A 16,895-nucleotide genomic window follows, 5' to 3' on the forward strand; every position below is an offset into this window, starting at 1 on the left:
AATTTGGCAGCATTAGCAGACAATGAGATGACAACAATTAAATAGACAGAGGCTCTTAAGGCACATGCTGAAAGAGTTGGACTACAAATATCCTTCCAAAAAACCAACTGCATCTGCTCAAAACATCCTAACCAAAAAGTGATCACAAATTATGGACAAATCGAGGCAGTTCCATTCTACAGGTATTTACTCAAAATCCTTGAACCTACAAGAGGAGAGAAAGAGGCACAGCAAATTTGGATGCAAAACCTTCAAAGAGCTTAACGTAAAATCTGTAAGAAAAATGTACACCCATAAACAGAAAAATCAGGGACTATAACACAGTTATCAAGCCTGAAGTCTTTTACACTAACAAAATGCTTAAACTCCACAGAAATGGTTCTCTGGCAGATATCCTAAAAGAAGAACGTCAAGTTCTATGAAAGAGACTTGGTCCCAACAGAACAAGATGGATACAATCTGCAATTCAAAAAATAATTTAAAAATTTTTGAATTTCATGACAGAATCGGAAAAAGAAATATTTAGATTTTATGAGCATATCCACCGACTCCCAGTAACAATGCTCACAATGTGGAACCATGCCTTGGATCCAGCAGGTCAAACGTTATTTAGAAAAGGCTCATATCAGTCCACCAAACATTTTCAATAATATCCTTTACAAACAAAAACTTAGTACATGGAAAGTACTGCCAGAGTATGAAGTCACCACCAAATCAGGGATAAAGTGGACTGAAGAAAGAAAAAGTATCTATATCTATGTAGAAACTCCGCAAGCCACCATATGGTGCGTTGCACTACTACTCATTTCCTTTCCTGTTCCGCTTGCAAATAGAGTGAGGGAGAAACGACTGTCTGTATGCCTTCATATGAACACCAATTCCTCGAATCTTATCTTCATGGTCCGTACACGCAATGTATGTTGGCAGCAGTAGAATTGTTTGGCAGTCAGCTTCAAATGCCAGTTCTCTAAGTTTTCTCAGTAGTGTTTCTTGAAAAGAACATCACCTTCCCTCCAAGGATTCTCATTTGAGTTCCTGAAGCATCTCCGTAACACTTGCATGTTGTTTGAATCCACTGATAACAAATCTACAGCCCATTCTGAATTGCTTCAAAGTCTTCCTTCAATCTGACCTGCTACAGATCCCAGTCAAGAATATGTTGCACCAGAATACTATATGCTGTCTCCTTTGCAGGTGAACCACTCTTTCCTAAAATTCTCCCAATAAATTCAAGTTGACCATTCACCTTCTCAGCCACAGTTCTCACATGATCATTACATTGACAACAGCAGTCCTGCCACACTTCCCTGGGGCACTCCTGAGGATACCTTTGTCTCTTATGAATACTCGCTGTCAAGGACAACATACTGGATTCTGTTACTTAAAAATCTTCGATCCACTCACATATCTGTGAACTTATTTCCATGGAGAACACATGAGAACTACTTGGATACTCTGAAGGTTGGGACATAACAGTTTCACATGATCTGATACGTCCAACTGCACCTAATTGCAATAATAATAACACATGGATATAATGTATCATATTTAAACAGAAACAATCTAAAAACTTTTTTCATCTGTATACATTGCAGCAAAAAATTATTTGCAGATATGAGAACATCATCATTGGTGTTTGTTACTATTATAATCGTCTGTTTGTACAACATTACTTGTAATTGCAGCCCGGATTTGAAGATTTTATCCTTACAGATCTCAAAAAGGGTTAAATTGTACTCACATGTCTAAATGGGGCTAAATAGGACTTTCACAGAAGAAATAGGGGCTGAAGAGGACTTTTGCCAAAAAATATGGTTTTTACATACATTTTTTTAACTAATAGTAAGAATAATCAATAATGTGAATTTTCACATTTAATGAAAAGATACAATAAATAAATTTATACACTACACCGAAATCGAGAATGTTCGACTGACTTTGCCCCATATATAGCCAGAAACCAACTGAAGGTTTCTTAAATGCTTCTACCGGGTGTAGACTGTGACCCAGTTGTCATCATAAACCACCCCCCACCCCCAATAACTTCAATAACACTGTCTGCTGAGGAATGGCATACGTATAATTGAAACTTGGCATCATTGGGCTTCTGTATCACCACCAAAGGGGAGGCACACTGACTCTATGAAACAGGAGAAATGGTCCTGCCAATGCTGCAACTCAGCATTAGGCAAAGGGGATGGGGCAGGGATGACAAAATTTGGGTACCATCAACAGCTTAAGAGTAGCTGCACCTTGAAATTTTCTACTCGGCCCAAGGCGCTCTCGAACAGTGGGCTGCAGGACTGCAGTCTGGAGAATTAATCATGAAAAGTAAAGGACTTCGCCTATGACCAGGAAGCACACACATGGGCTCCATGTGTGGGCAGTAGCAGAAAAATGAATCAAATGATGATCAGGACAAGACCACTGGCTTGCCCAATGAGCAGAAGGAGACCAACACTGAGGATCCAAAAAGACGAATGGCTGGAAATATGATGCTGCGAGTGGCATGAATCCGCCAAGCTCAGCATGGGTGGGGACAAGCAGTGATGTGGTGCCACTGCACTGAAAATTGTCAACTGTGGCAACACACGACAACCTGGTGAGAGGCAAGGCCACCTGAGGTATCCTGTGGGGCACCGGGGGCTGTTTATCATCCACACACAACTGAGTCACCTGCTAGCTATTAGAAAGGATATCCGTTACCACTACCGTAAGCTCATCTGATTCTGCAATTTGTGCAAAGTCGAATAAAGAAGAGTCAGACAAATTTAATGCCCGAGTCTGAAGCTCAGGATCAGGAGCCAGCCTGACAGTCACGCCTCGAATCAGCAAGTCTACGTAAGAGGTATGATATTTGGGAAACTCGAAATGCCTCTTTCACAAGAGGCCCTGCAAATCGGCAATTAGGAAACTTGTGGTCCTGGTTACACTGCACCTGCACCACCAACACATGGGTTTGACATCAAAATTACTGTGTAAGTATCCAAAAAGCTCATCAAAGGGAATTTTATCAGGCTCAGTGGAAGGTTTCAAGCTTTTGACAACTTCGTATACACCTGCACTGCTTGACAACAACAAGGCAGCATTATCCACTGGCTTGAGGATACACCTCACCTGGTAGTGCAGCAAGAACCAATGCAGGTAATTCTCCAACCCTTTCTGCTGACTCATCAAAACCAGCAAATGGCATCAGGGCTCATGGGGCCAGCACAGAAAACAGAACAGCAGGCACCTGACCCCCCCCCCCCCCCCCCACCAGCAAGGCAACAGTGTGAAGGAAATTCACATTCTGGGTTATTAGCACCTGCACCTGCTGATGCTGCTGTTGCTGCTCCTTCTGTGTGCACAATTGTTCATGTCAGCAATGCAGAAATGTCAGGTCCATGGTGGTCCAAGTATACACTAGAAAAAGGGGAAAGAAATTACAGGGGCATCACATGCACAAGAACATGCTTTGTTGCCATTTCAATATCTGCACAGTGTGACAACACTGCTTCACTACACAGTCAGTGCACATACTTCACAGGCCGATGGTAGCTTGATAACAGATGGGGAACAGAACCTCATGACAGAGAAACAAACTCACTGTGCAAGTCGATCTATGGGAAGCAGAGTCCAAACCCACACAGAGATGAATAATGGAAGAAATCAAGATGCAACTGGTACAGATGGCTAATGGCTGATCACTCGGCACAACACATTGCATGATATGCTGGGTGAGATCTGTCGTAGTTGAACACAGAGTAAGCACTGGTCCGCCCAGACTACTGCCACCCACAGGTAAACACTCCAACAGCGGATGTGTCCATAATACATGTCACATGCTCCCTCCATGGCAGATTCCACACTCTCACATTGTGCTACCCACATCAGCTCGTCTGCCTCCTTCGTGATGTCCAATGGCGGTAATATTAAATGTGGGTACAGCACGCATCACTAATTTACTAAATATTTTTCTGAGGAACTCCAGATATGTAGAAAGTGTCTTCCATTATTCAGAGGGAAGGGGGGCTGGGGGAAGTGAGTTCAAAGGTGGACTGTATTGGGCACAACAAGCAATAGTATAAAGGAAATATGCACCACTGAACTTTTGTACTATAGAAAGATCTTCCTAAACCTACAAAAATGTACTTAGAGACAATAGAAAATGCTTCATTTTACAGAACGTAGAAATGTGGTTAACGATGTACCACAATACAAAAATGTATTACAAAATTTCTTGTTAGATGTAGAGTTAGGCCTCAGTTTGTGGTAATAAATAGATACACATCTCAAGTGTACACATGAAAATAACTTTTCAGTGAAAGAGTTTTCATTAAAATAGTATAAAAAAGAGAAAATAACAGTAGCACAGGTAAATATCTCAATTGTTTATGCATTTTCTCAAGTGCTGATTTAAGAAATAGTTAAATGTTTATTTTTCACAAAGAACTAGAATGTGTCAAAGTTACAAAATTTCTTATGTTAATATTTGTGTTCATTATATTTCTCATTAAAAGACTCCAAAAGGCTAAAATGGATTGTTTGAACCTAAAAAGGGCTATTCCAAGAAAAGAAAGAGCTAAAATCTATTTTACAAAAAGTCTAAACATCTGGGCTCTACTTATAACATTAATCTGTATGAAATAAAAGGTGTGACAAAATAGATATTTTTTGTAAAGAAAAGTGAGCACTGTTGATTTGTATACTTGTACAGTGATCTCACTGAATTACAAGCAATACCCAGACTATGCCAATCTTAAAATATTGATATCAACAATGGAAGAGCATCCTGTCTATTCTTTACATGTCAACAAGATAGCTGTTGGACAGTGTTACATGTAGGTTGTTTTATACTGTATAACATGAAGAGTCTACTAACATGTCAACCCATGCCATTTGCTCCTTGAATGCACCAGAGAAATGATAGTGACCAGTGAGGCAACAATTCACAACAACAACAACAACAACATACAGGGCGAATATTACTGCTGTATCCTGCTATTACTGCATGTGAGTGTGAGTGCACCGAGTGCAGTGTCACAGTGCATGTGTACTTAAATCAACCGCCAACTGTATCAATGCAGGATGGCCACTAGAGGCCGCCTGTAGGAAGCGTGCACACAGCGTGGACTCCACTGCACTGTCTACAGGCAACACACACCTATATGTGTGTGCAGCAGTACTGACTCGCCCTCACAATGTTCTTTTAGTTTGTACTGCTCACATCAGTTGTTCTGCGTACCACTTATGTTGCACCTTCAGTATGATTCTTTTGTCTTGACACTTGTGGAGTCATGTGATGCTTAAATCCATTATTGTTCATAGGTTTATAAATAAAGCAATATTTGTGTTACTTGGACTGGTTTCATGTATTACTTGTTTATTACACGACTGGTGGCCAGTTTGGAATGGTTTCTTCATGTGCAGTTTTTAAGTATGGTGTCATCAGGTTTAGTCATTATGGACACCATGCTACCGGCCCTGACTGAACAGTTTATTTTGGCAACAACCACTTTGTCGGCTTCCATTATCACATAGATATGATGATTCAGCTGAGGATTGGGAAGCTAAAAAAAAGAGACTCAGGCAGCATGTTCTGGCATTTGTTGTGGCAAACTCAAATTTGCACAAAGCACTATTCCTCAGCACCTCTTACTTTTGATCACATGCACAGTTTACATCCAACTACCATTGGAAACAAACACCCTGTCATAGTGATGTGAGTTGAATTCTACTGATGCCACAACAAACCAAATCAGTCATACAGAGCCTGGGCAGCCAAACTTTACAACCACAACCATAAGTGTCAGTTTGTTACTGACGCCCATGATGACTCTTATGCCGACTCTATGGTGCATGGCACAATTATCTGTTTAGCTCCAGACAAGGAAATGCATCACATGGCTTTACTCTATGAAAACCTCCATTGTCAGAAGTTTTGCAAATAGCACAATCTTTTGTAGTTTCTCAGGCAGTGTGTGACCAAACTGAAGCATGGGATGATCCAGCAATAGTGTCAGAACATGTGCCCACTAGGATGACAGATAGTTTGCATGAGGAAGCAACAGTGGTGGTGATAAACATCTGGGCCTCGCAGTGGTGAACATCTGGGTGCAGCACTGAGAACACCGAGGGCGGCCCAAGTAGCCATGACCACAATAGTGCCACTGTCAATATTCTCTGTTTCCATCTTGTTCTTTCTGTTTTGTCCAGCAGGAACATTTGGTGTGCACTAAGCACTCAGATATTTGTAATGCTTGCCATAACAAAGGCCAAACTGCCTCCATGAGTCGTTGCTGAAGGTTGCTCGGGATATGGACATGGGCGCAAACTATGTGACTCCAATGCGTGTGTCTTCTCCCATGTTGTTTATCAAGTTAAGTATTTTTTGTAAAGTGCTCCAGTTACAGGTCAACACACGTGCAGCAGTTATGTTATTGAGTTCTCAAACCTATGCGAGCTTAGGCTTGCTGCCATTGACACCAGTCACGCGGAAGCTGGTCAGTTATAACAAACAGAACAATGTGCTGTTGGGAGAATTTACAGCATCTGCCTCTTACAAGTCAGTGGTTCATTCCATTACATTTCTGGTGGTTGCTGAAGACAGTGCTGAGAACTTGTTCAGGATGGACGCATTTCATTCATTTGGAGATTTTTTCACCAAAGCAATTCACATTGTGTCCGATCACATACCATATCCTCAATATGAAACACTGTGTGAGGAGTTTTTGGACTTGTTGCTGGAAGGTACAGGATGTTCTTTGAATTTTTCTGCTCATATTTCTTTGAAGTCCATGGTTCAGCCTCTTTATTGTCATGCATGACCTATTCCTGGCTAGTGAACGGTTGTCTCTGCTGGTTGTAAAGCAGAAGCTATCAGGGAAGCTTTGCCTCTGTGGCAACTTCAGTACTACTGTCAACGCACAGTTGACCGTGGATACATATCATCTCCCACAACAGGAGGAACTGTTGGTGAAAATATCGGGTGGCTGATACTTTTCTAAAATTGATTTGTCTGAAGAGCATCTGCGTGTTCCTGTGAACAAATTCTCAGTGAATTCTAGTTTCGAATATTTCTTTTGGTCTCTATAAATATTTGTGCCTACCTTTTGGTGTAGCTAGTGCCCCTGCTATTTTCCAATGATTTTTAGAGTAATGGACTATGCCTGTTCTCGGTTGCATTAATTATCTGGACTATACTGCTGTCATAGACTCGTCCACAGTAGATCATTTGAAAAATTTGTACTCTTTGTTTTCTGTCTTACAATCCGCAGGCTTACAGTGTAACCTCACGAAATCCCAGTTTTTTTCAACATTCTATTGTTTATTTGGGATTGAAAGTCTCATGGGTTACATCTATGCCTCACCCCTTGTCCACAAAGGAGCTTCAGGCCGTCCTAGGGAAGATAGGGTAGACTACTATCATAAATTCCTGCTAGGGATGGCCACACTGGCCAACATGTTGCATGCTTTGCTACACAAGAATGTACCTGTTTTCTGAAGCCTGGATTGTGAATGTGCTTTTCAAATGTTGGCCTCCTGTTCAGTTATGTCCTCTGTGGACTGGTATGTACTTTTAGCAACTGACGCCTCACAGTACGGCCTTGGTGTGGTCTAGCACACCGATATGCTGACCTCTCTGAATGACTTGTTGCTTTTGTCTCTGAAATCTTTCACTCCTGCCCAGCAGCATTACTCTCAGGTGGAAAAGGAGGCTCTCACCATAGTCTATGTTCTCCAGAAATTTCATGTATTTTTGCATGACTCCAAGTTTCACCTTACTATTGACCATAAAACCTTGGTTTCCTTGTTTAACCCTCATACTTCCTTGCCCGACAAGGTAGCACACTGCCTACAACACTGGGTACTGTTCTTGTCTCACTACAACTATGAAATCTATTTTTGATCTACATCTAAACATGCCAAAGTGAATGCAATGTTTGACCTTCCTGTGGGTCCTGATCCCAACTTTGATTGTGAAGAATTACTTTGCTTCCATCTTATTACTGAAAAGCAGACACGGTCGAGGGGTTCCCAATTATGAGCTTGTGCATAGCAGCTGACATTGCCGCCACCTTGGTTCTCTGCCAGCTGGTTCAGTTTGTTCAAGAGGCCTATCCAGATAAACCATTGGGTCAGGCATCAAACCTCCTATGCAAATATTTTTCCTTATGGTATTGCCTTTCTGTTTTTGATGGTGTTTTTCTGTTGTCCATAGAAGACCTCTCTCACAGAGTAGTCATTCCCACTGTGTTATGGTATGAGGTTCTATTCCGTCTCCTCCAGGGCCATTGGGGGGTTTCGAGCACTAAACTGTTGGCCGGGATAAGTGTTTTTTGGCTAGGGATTGATGGCAAAACTGTCCGTTTTGTCACGGCTTGTGCGCAGTATGCCCAACAACAGTCGGCTCCCAAGTCATCTCTGTCCCCCTGGCCCTCTCAAGGCTAGCCCTGGGAATGCATTCATATAGACCTTTTAGGTCCCTTCTTGAATTCCTATTGGCTCTGGATGTGGATGCTTTTTCCTGGTTTCCTTAGATTCTTCGGTGTGTGATGACATCACGTGGGGGCACAATTTGTACACTTCTGAGGGATTTTTCTATTGAGCAGTTGCCTTGTACCTTAGTTTCCAGTAATGCCCCCCCCCCCCCCCCCCCCCCAGTTTGTTACTCACACCTTTCAACTGTTTTGTTCCCATCACAGCATTCATCATGTTACCACTCTGCTAGTCTACCCTCAATCACATGGTGAGGTGGAAAGACTACTGTGTATGTTCAAGTCCCAAATGAAGAAGTTTGCTGTGCATTCTTCACCAGATGACACCCTTCTCTGTTTTCCGAGCACCTATCACATCACACCTATGGAGTAGTGGAGCCTGGCTGATTTGCTTCATGGCTGCCAGCCATGCACGCTCCTCCACCTTCTGCAGCCTGTGCCGCACCTACCAGTCAGGTTATAACAGCCGCTTTGTGCCAGGATCAACAGTGTGAGCATAAGGCTCTGGTCGCTGGCCCAGGTGGATACTGGCCACTGTTGTCTGCTGTCAGGGACACTATCTTTGTGACATTCTTACAACCAAAGGGCTGGTGGCATGCCACACTGATCAGTTGTGCCCCTGCTCACCGCCAGAAGTTGCCAGTTCGCAGGTGCAGCCCCTGTCACCGTAGCCCACCCCACCACTCTCCGCCTTGAGCCGGTCATTGCCTGCAGTGGAGGCTGCCTCCTCCATGTGTGGCACCATGGATTTCCAGCTTCCCACTGGGCAGCAGTCTGTCTCCAGCCTTCAGTCCACTGTGGAGCCTTGTGTTCCGGTCGAGCCACACGAACCGGCCCCCACGACATCATCGCCTTAGCCATTGTCGCTGTGGGTCCAACCCCCATCTCCTCTGCACTGGTACCTGCTTGTTGACGATGACGCAGACATGGTTGTGGCACTCTCCTCCCCAGTACTGTCATCGGCACCGCACGGCCCACCGACTATCAACTGTATCAGTGTCGGCCAGCCACTAGGAGCTGCCTGTAGGAAGTGTGCACACTGCACGGTCTCTGCCGTGCTGTCTACAGGTGACTCGCACCTATATACGTGCCGAGCAGCACTGACTCACCCTCATTATGTTCTTTCACCACTCACATCAGTTGTTCTGTGTATCACTTATGCTGCACCATCTGTATGATTGATTGGTTTTGTTACATGTGGAGTCACAAGGCTTAATTCTGTTATTGTTCGGTCATATTTGTGTTTCTTGGATCAGTTCTGTGAATTACTTGGTTACTACAATTACCAAAATGGAAGCAAAAGTAATATGATCAGAATAAAATATACCATTTTTCTGTATAAGTCAAAATCATTCTCGCATCAGTTGAGCAGACATATTTGGGAATTTGACAGCATACCATTTTTTTAACTGTTAACAACTTTTGTGAACAGCATTGTGCTACATATGTAAAGCAATATTTAAATTTGGATTCAAAGTTCTTTGAACCAAAATGCACAGTGATTAAACAGTTAAATGTAAACAATTTCTGTGGCTCGAAGTTGTAAGGCAAGTTAAAATACTTTTAAAACATATAAAAATTAGCTGTAATGTGATTTAACATCCTGAGCCTACACCCCTTAGTTACATTTTTCTGTGTCAGGCACTCTCAAGGAAAGAAGAGACAAAGGTGGCAAAAAGTACATTCCACATAATTTTATACGAGAATAAAATTCTAAAATGCAGTTATACAGGGTGTCTCCGTCTTGGCAACCCCCAATAACTCTTTATCCAGAATCAAAATAAAAAATGTATCAAGCAAATGTTGTTGCGGATCGTTAACCAGCAAGATTGGCTTTCTTGTAACCTTAAATGATGGCAAACACACACACACCACACACACACACACACACGTACACACACAAGCAAGCACACCTCATGCACACATGATTGCTATCACTGACAGCTCTGGTCAGAGATCCTTTATGTGTATTTGTGGGTGTTTATGTATTTGTGCATTTTTATGTGTCTTTTTCTGTTATCCAGCTCATCTCACAACCATGTAATGCCTTCCTTTGCCCATTTTCTACATCATTTCTCATTTCCCCACTGCCACCATTGTCACAATGGACCCCTGTTCCACCTTTCTGCAACATTTCAGGTAAATATTCCTTTCCCAAGCTAATTCCGAGTCTCACATCTTGTTCCTCAAATGCTGCTTAAAATTCCTTTCTTCAAATCCCATCCCAACTTTCACATTGACTTCCACCTTTTCAGATTCTACCAGTCCCTATACCTCACAATCCTGGTGCTATAAAAAAACATCTCCATGGCACTGACATACCAGAACCATCTCTGCTTCTTCCACAAGATGGCATTCTGGCCGAAGGTACCAGAGATAGTGATGGTGTGTGTGGAGCGTGCTTTCTTGTAATTGTTTGTTGTGAAGATATGAACAAGTAGTATGCATTTTTTTAAAATGGCATCCTATATTTTTTATTCCATAATCCAATTCCTCTCCTCATGATCTATCCAAACATAAACATGTGACTATTAAAAACTTAACAAAAAACTGACTTGGACTTTCCTCAATTAGCTCACTGTGTAGGTACACAGGGTAATTTAGGTTGTCTACTTGCTGGAAGTGACAGTGAACAAATGGAAACACATGAAAATGCACACCAGTCATTCAGTCAACACTCTTCAAATCAAGAATTGTGTAAATACAATGCTGGCAAATGAAGAGGATGTAGAAGAAGGTTATCTATATGAAGTTCTGACAGTGAAAAGGCAAGAATAACAGTAATGTTAGACGCTCTGTCACATGAAAGAAACTACTCCAATATGTGATTCTTCGCAGGAAAACCATACCAAATGGGAAACTGCCAGCATGACTTATCATTAAATGCAAAGTAAAAAATCCTTTGTTGAACTAGAGAACACACACACACACACACACACACACACACACACACACCTGTGTCCATACATTCAAGCAGCAATACAGTGACACAGGTGTCTGCATGTAAAAGTGTTCTCATTCATTCCTAAAGTAATTACATTCTGACAGAACTTTCCTTACTGTACTGAAATCCTTAAACAGATGTCTACAAGATGACCATGGGTTAGCATCACTTATTATTTTTACCAGGCATCTTAAGCAATGAAAACTTTCTTTCTTGAAGATGAGTCATTCCAGCACTTTATTCCAAAGGATGTTATTCAATAAAAATAATCAAAATACTTTAACTTGCAGATTTGTCCCTCTCCCAAAATTTGCAGTGATTCAAAGCACAAATGTGGATGATCTGAGTTGTTTTAGGATTTAAAGAAGGAGTTTTATCAGACACAGAAATTCTTTGGTAGATTCCGAAACGTTAAAAAAAAGACTGAGACAGTGACCTAATGGAAATAAAATTAGCAAATGTTTATGCTCAGCATGAATTCATACCAATGAAGAGTGTACTGCATGAGATGTAATCGGGGGAGGGCTAGGTGGAATCTTGTGCCTATATGATAATGCACCTGATCACAGCTTGGTCAAAAAAACAATAATTTCATAAACAGTCACAATTACAAACATGTACTATACATCTTACAGCTAAGATCTGGTACATAATTTCCTTTCCTTCCTCTTTCAAAATGGAAAAGAAACATTCAGTGTCAAGTGTTTTTAATCCACAATGTGGTTCAGTTAGCCTAAGATGTATTTACAAACAATGTTCCCAATGTGGCATTTGGAGACTTTAAGGCATGGTTTTACAGGGTGAATTGATGCTTAAAATTTGAAGAAGAATGCTAAATATCAGCTGTGAAAACAGGTTTCTGGAAAAGGAGAAGTTTTCATTACTTACTGAAAAAATTGCTGGTTAAGTGAATTTTCTGGGGTAGGAAGCTGGATCTATTGAACAACAGTGTTTCTTGAAATGTTTCTCTTTTTTAAGAACTGAATATGTGTAAGTCTTCTTTAAGTAGGAATGCAGGCGACATGATCAGTCACTTTCTACCTAAAACTATTATAGAAAGTTAAGATCGATTCGCAGTTATGTTTGGGGGAAGGAAAGTGTATTTTCAAAAAGCAAACTTATGCTCTTGCTCAACATGCGATGACACTTCTTTTTCAGTGCCAGTATTGAATCATGCACTATGCCACAGCATGCAGCTGTTGTGGAATTGTATGAGACTAAGTCCCAGCGATTCTTATATCACTGATCTGAAGTGTTTAATAACTTGTTAAATGCTTACAGAACATTATCTGATTGTGTCAGATAGGTAGTAGGTGCTGTGGTGTTTCTAATCCTACTTATGAAGTACCTTCTATATTGAATTTGGCACACTGCTGAAATCCATTTCAACACATAATACACACTCAGTCTTGACAGCCTTGTTAAACACTGCTGGTAAAGAACTGTTTTAAAGTAAGTGTGTATATGAGAGAAAAAGCCAAAAATAGGTGAACAGAGAGAGAGCTGGTATTTTGAGAGTCTGATATAAAAGACGACGTAGAAATATTTCTTATCAGGCTGAAGTATAATTTCATTGCTACTATTACCAAATCACTGAAGCATACAGTGAGAATTATATCAAACAACCGCTAGTTTCTTTAATGCCTGATATTTCAGCTGCTTCCTGGTGATCTTCACTTCATTAAGCATTATCCTTTATCTTTCTGATTTCTCAGACAGGAGCACTAATTGACATTTTGTACATACCTGTGTTTCCGATTGAATGATGTCTTCAAATATAACATTTTTGACCACTTCAGTAGTTGGTTCAGGCTGATAAACAACAAAGTCTGCAATGCATTGTGCCTCACCCCCAGAATTTTTTGCCTTGACTGTGTATTTACCAGAATAAGGTAGTGACACTGTAACAAGAAAACACTGATTAAGCCCCTTATGAAACAGTTCCCACTTGTAACTTTATCCTTTGCTAACAATATGTGATTTAAATGAATAAAACATGAACACTTCAGCTGTGATCCCTGATGACCACAAACGTGAAAGGATTAACTGGCATTCAGGATAGTGTAAGCGTCTACATCCACTGTCAGACTGAATAAAGACTGACTGAATGACCACAGCATGTTGTAAAATGTGAGAACATTCAGGCAGCATTGCAAGTGGTCTCCATCCAACACTATTATAACCAGTCTAGTCCAGTGCCACTATATTGTGTTGTTTCTCGTTAGCCCTATTATGACATAGCAAGGTTTCAGAAAAATTGTCTTGATTGGAAAGGGGTATGGGAAGATTAATTTGCTTTTTTACTCCCATAATACAATAATAATACAAGTTTTATGGCTCTGTTTCATGTTATAATAGGGGCCTGGAGAACCATTACAATATAGAGAGATGTAATGATACAGAACTACATATATATAAATCCTCACCCTCATTCAAGTCACCTGGAAAAGTTACTTCAATGTTTTAACACTTTAGAATATGCTCTGAGTTTTAAGCCTAGTACAATGCTGAGGGTCTTTACTGTGGGACTGCCCTGATTCAATGCCTCAAATCTGTTCAGGGACAGCCCCAGAACCAAGAGTCTTCTCCACACTACAAGGGAGCCTATGCAGGCCCTGAGTTTCACTTTTACTTCTGAAATAAATGAAAACAGAAAAGATGGTGGATACAAAAGCTATTCATTGCTACCAATGAATCATCTCCTGGATACATTAAAACTGGAAGATCGCAGTGGGATTGTGAATCTTTTAAAGATAACACCAGTGATTTTGAACAGCTTCCACAAGCGGTTAGGTGCAAGATCAGTAAACAAAATATGAATTTAGAATTTTGATTTGAATATTATGGAAAGAATGAATTGCTACTCACCATATAGTGAAGATGTTGAGTAGCAGACAGGCACAGCAAAAGGACTGCTAAACAAGTAAGCTTTTACACAAAAGGCCTTCTTCTGAAGTGAATTAATTCAGAAGAAGGCCTTTTTCCCAAAAGCTTACTTGTTTAGCAGTCTTTCTGTTGTGCCTGTCTGCGACTCAACATCTTCACTATATGTTGAATAGCAATGTATCCTTTTCATAATACTGTCATTCCAGCCTGGATTTTCCAGTGTGTGCTAGAATATTGATTTCACCAGTCATGAGGCTTACAGTGGAGATTCTTTTACAAGCCTCACATATACTTTCAAGATTTCTAAACAAAGTATATCTTTATTTATCCCAGAAGAATGTGAAGCCATCATCAGTGTTTTGAAAGCATACATCAAGGTAAGTGGAAAATTTTCCATATTTTTTCTAACATAGATTTGAAATTGCATTATTTATTATTTATACATTGTAGGTATGAAATTGTAGTGAAGCATGATGTATAAGAAACACACAATAATGGAACAGAACAACAGTAAATTATGTAACATAATAAGTACTGAACAAACTATTAAACATGAGAGTGTCATATCCGAACCAGGAACATTTTTTAGGAAAAGTACCACTCTTCCTGCTTTTGTCTAATTTCCAGGATTCCTGCCAAATTGGCTTTGCAATGTGTGACTTTCTTTTCCGCTTCCACTATTGAAATGCAAAACTTTTCTGACAAATATTTTAATGCCTGTCCTTATTTGTTGTGCTTTGTGTTTTCAATATGTGTAATATGCAGCTGTTCATTTGAAGATCTTCAGTTAGTTTCAAAATAGTTTCAGTCATTCACATATTGGAAAATATAAAGCACAACCACATTAGTTGATACAGTAGCATTGACAACTATGTGCAAGACTGAGCCAAACTTCTTCTGAATATGTCCACACTATTTCAGAAAATCTGCTTTCGATGGGACTCAAATTTTGTATCACTTCAGACCTGCAATACACCCTGGAAACATGAGAACATGTTTGAGGGCTGAATCACAGCAGTGCCGATTCTGATTTTATTCAGACATGTAACAATGAATCCTGATGTGGACTAAGATTTAAACTATTTTGTAATTCAGTATTTCATATTCATTGATTTGTGATTTAATTTCCAGGTAGACTGGGATGAGTAGATGACAGTACATTACAATGTCAATCGAAGTCCACCCAAAACAAAAAACATTGATGGTTAAGTTATGCCAATAAGAATCTTAGGAAGTTCATCCTAGGCTCAAAGAAAGACTGCAAGCATATAACCTACAACTACTTCAAATATATTATAAGTTGATGAAGGTTTCTCGGGTCTCCAGCCGGGTGGTAGCGTTGATATCTTGCGACGTTTTGGGAAGTGTCATACTACCCATCTTCTGGTGAAGACTTCGCCAGAAGATGGGTAGTATGACACTTCCAGAAACGTCGCGAGATATCAACGCTACCACCCGGCTGGAGACACGAGAATCCTTCATCAATAGTTTACGCTGGGAAAGCCTACAGTCACATGTTATAAGTTGCTGAAGAGTGTCATTCTGAACTTCATTTAAAACATAATGCATAAAAGTAGTACCACATGCCAAAATGAAACTTATTTACAGAACATTTTCAAACTGAACCTGGACAGAAAAAGATTGGTAAACTGGGGATATTGCTTCTGTGATTGTCCCTTGCAGCCAATTTGGAAAGAAATGGAAAAACATGCTCTCAAAAATTATCTGTAACTTCTGAGAGCATGAGCATTTGCAGGTGTAATATGTTGCCAAATCATTTCTGGAGAACAGTAAACTGTGTGAGTCCACAGATAAATACGTTTAGCAGTGATAAGTGGCAGTATATATTAGGATCATTTGAAAAGAAACAACCTGGAGGCTGTAAAATGAACAACTAATGAAGGGACTGTAATGCCACTGCCTATGGAAGTAGTTATGATCACTGTAAGAGCACTGAAGCCCCCAAATTTGCTGCTAGAGTGACATGAAAACAAAGGGCGCATGCGCATGTGTTGGCCATCTACTGCCCTCAGTGCTAAAAACAGACAAATGGAATCTCAAAGGGTCGTAGCGTGTTTCCTAACAGCAGGAGTGTGGAGAATGAAAATTCATCAAAGAATGGCACAAGTGTATGAAGAGTACAGCATGTCCATTGCAAGGGTCAAGGGATGGCACAAATATTTCAGGGAAGAACGGATGTCATTGGCTGATGACATATGAGCTGGAATGCCACACTACATTACTATACCCTTGTCCAACAGGTAGGTGCCCTCACTATTGATGACTGGCGAGTTATGGTGGCAACCACTGCCCCACAGATCAGACCAAGTGTTGGAATTGCAACAGATGTTCAGTGCTCTCTGTTCACTTGTGCCATTATTTGATGAATTTCTGTTCCCCACATGCCTTCTGTTGACAGAAAATACACTACCCCCTTTGCTCTTCTTTTGGAGCCCTCATTTCTCCACTTTCAGCTCTACTGAGTGCAGTGGATGGTCGATGCATGAAAATGCTCGCTCTACCGTCACGTGGGTGCGCAGCTGCATCCCTCTGGCATCGAGTCTGGGGCCTCAGCGCTCTTAGAA

At 40.7% G+C, this 16,895-nt stretch overlaps 1 protein-coding gene across 3 annotated transcripts in view; it reads right to left on the reverse strand.

The window, feature by feature from the left end:
- The window catches only part of LOC124613951 (muscle M-line assembly protein unc-89), a 722,488-nt gene that overhangs the window by 52,736 nt on the left and 652,857 nt on the right, over positions 1-16,895 (reverse strand). For all 3 annotated transcript variants that reach the window (XM_047142722.1, XM_047142721.1, XM_047142719.1), the window contains one exon: positions 13,171-13,325. In XM_047142722.1, the coding sequence (XP_046998678.1) occupies positions 13,171-13,325 (155 nt within the window). The remainder of the gene's footprint in view (positions 1-13,170; positions 13,326-16,895) is intronic.

This window comes from Schistocerca americana, chromosome 4 (genome assembly GCF_021461395.2).
Source record: "Schistocerca americana isolate TAMUIC-IGC-003095 chromosome 4, iqSchAmer2.1, whole genome shotgun sequence".
Taxonomy (NCBI): Eukaryota; Metazoa; Arthropoda; class Insecta; order Orthoptera; family Acrididae; genus Schistocerca; species Schistocerca americana.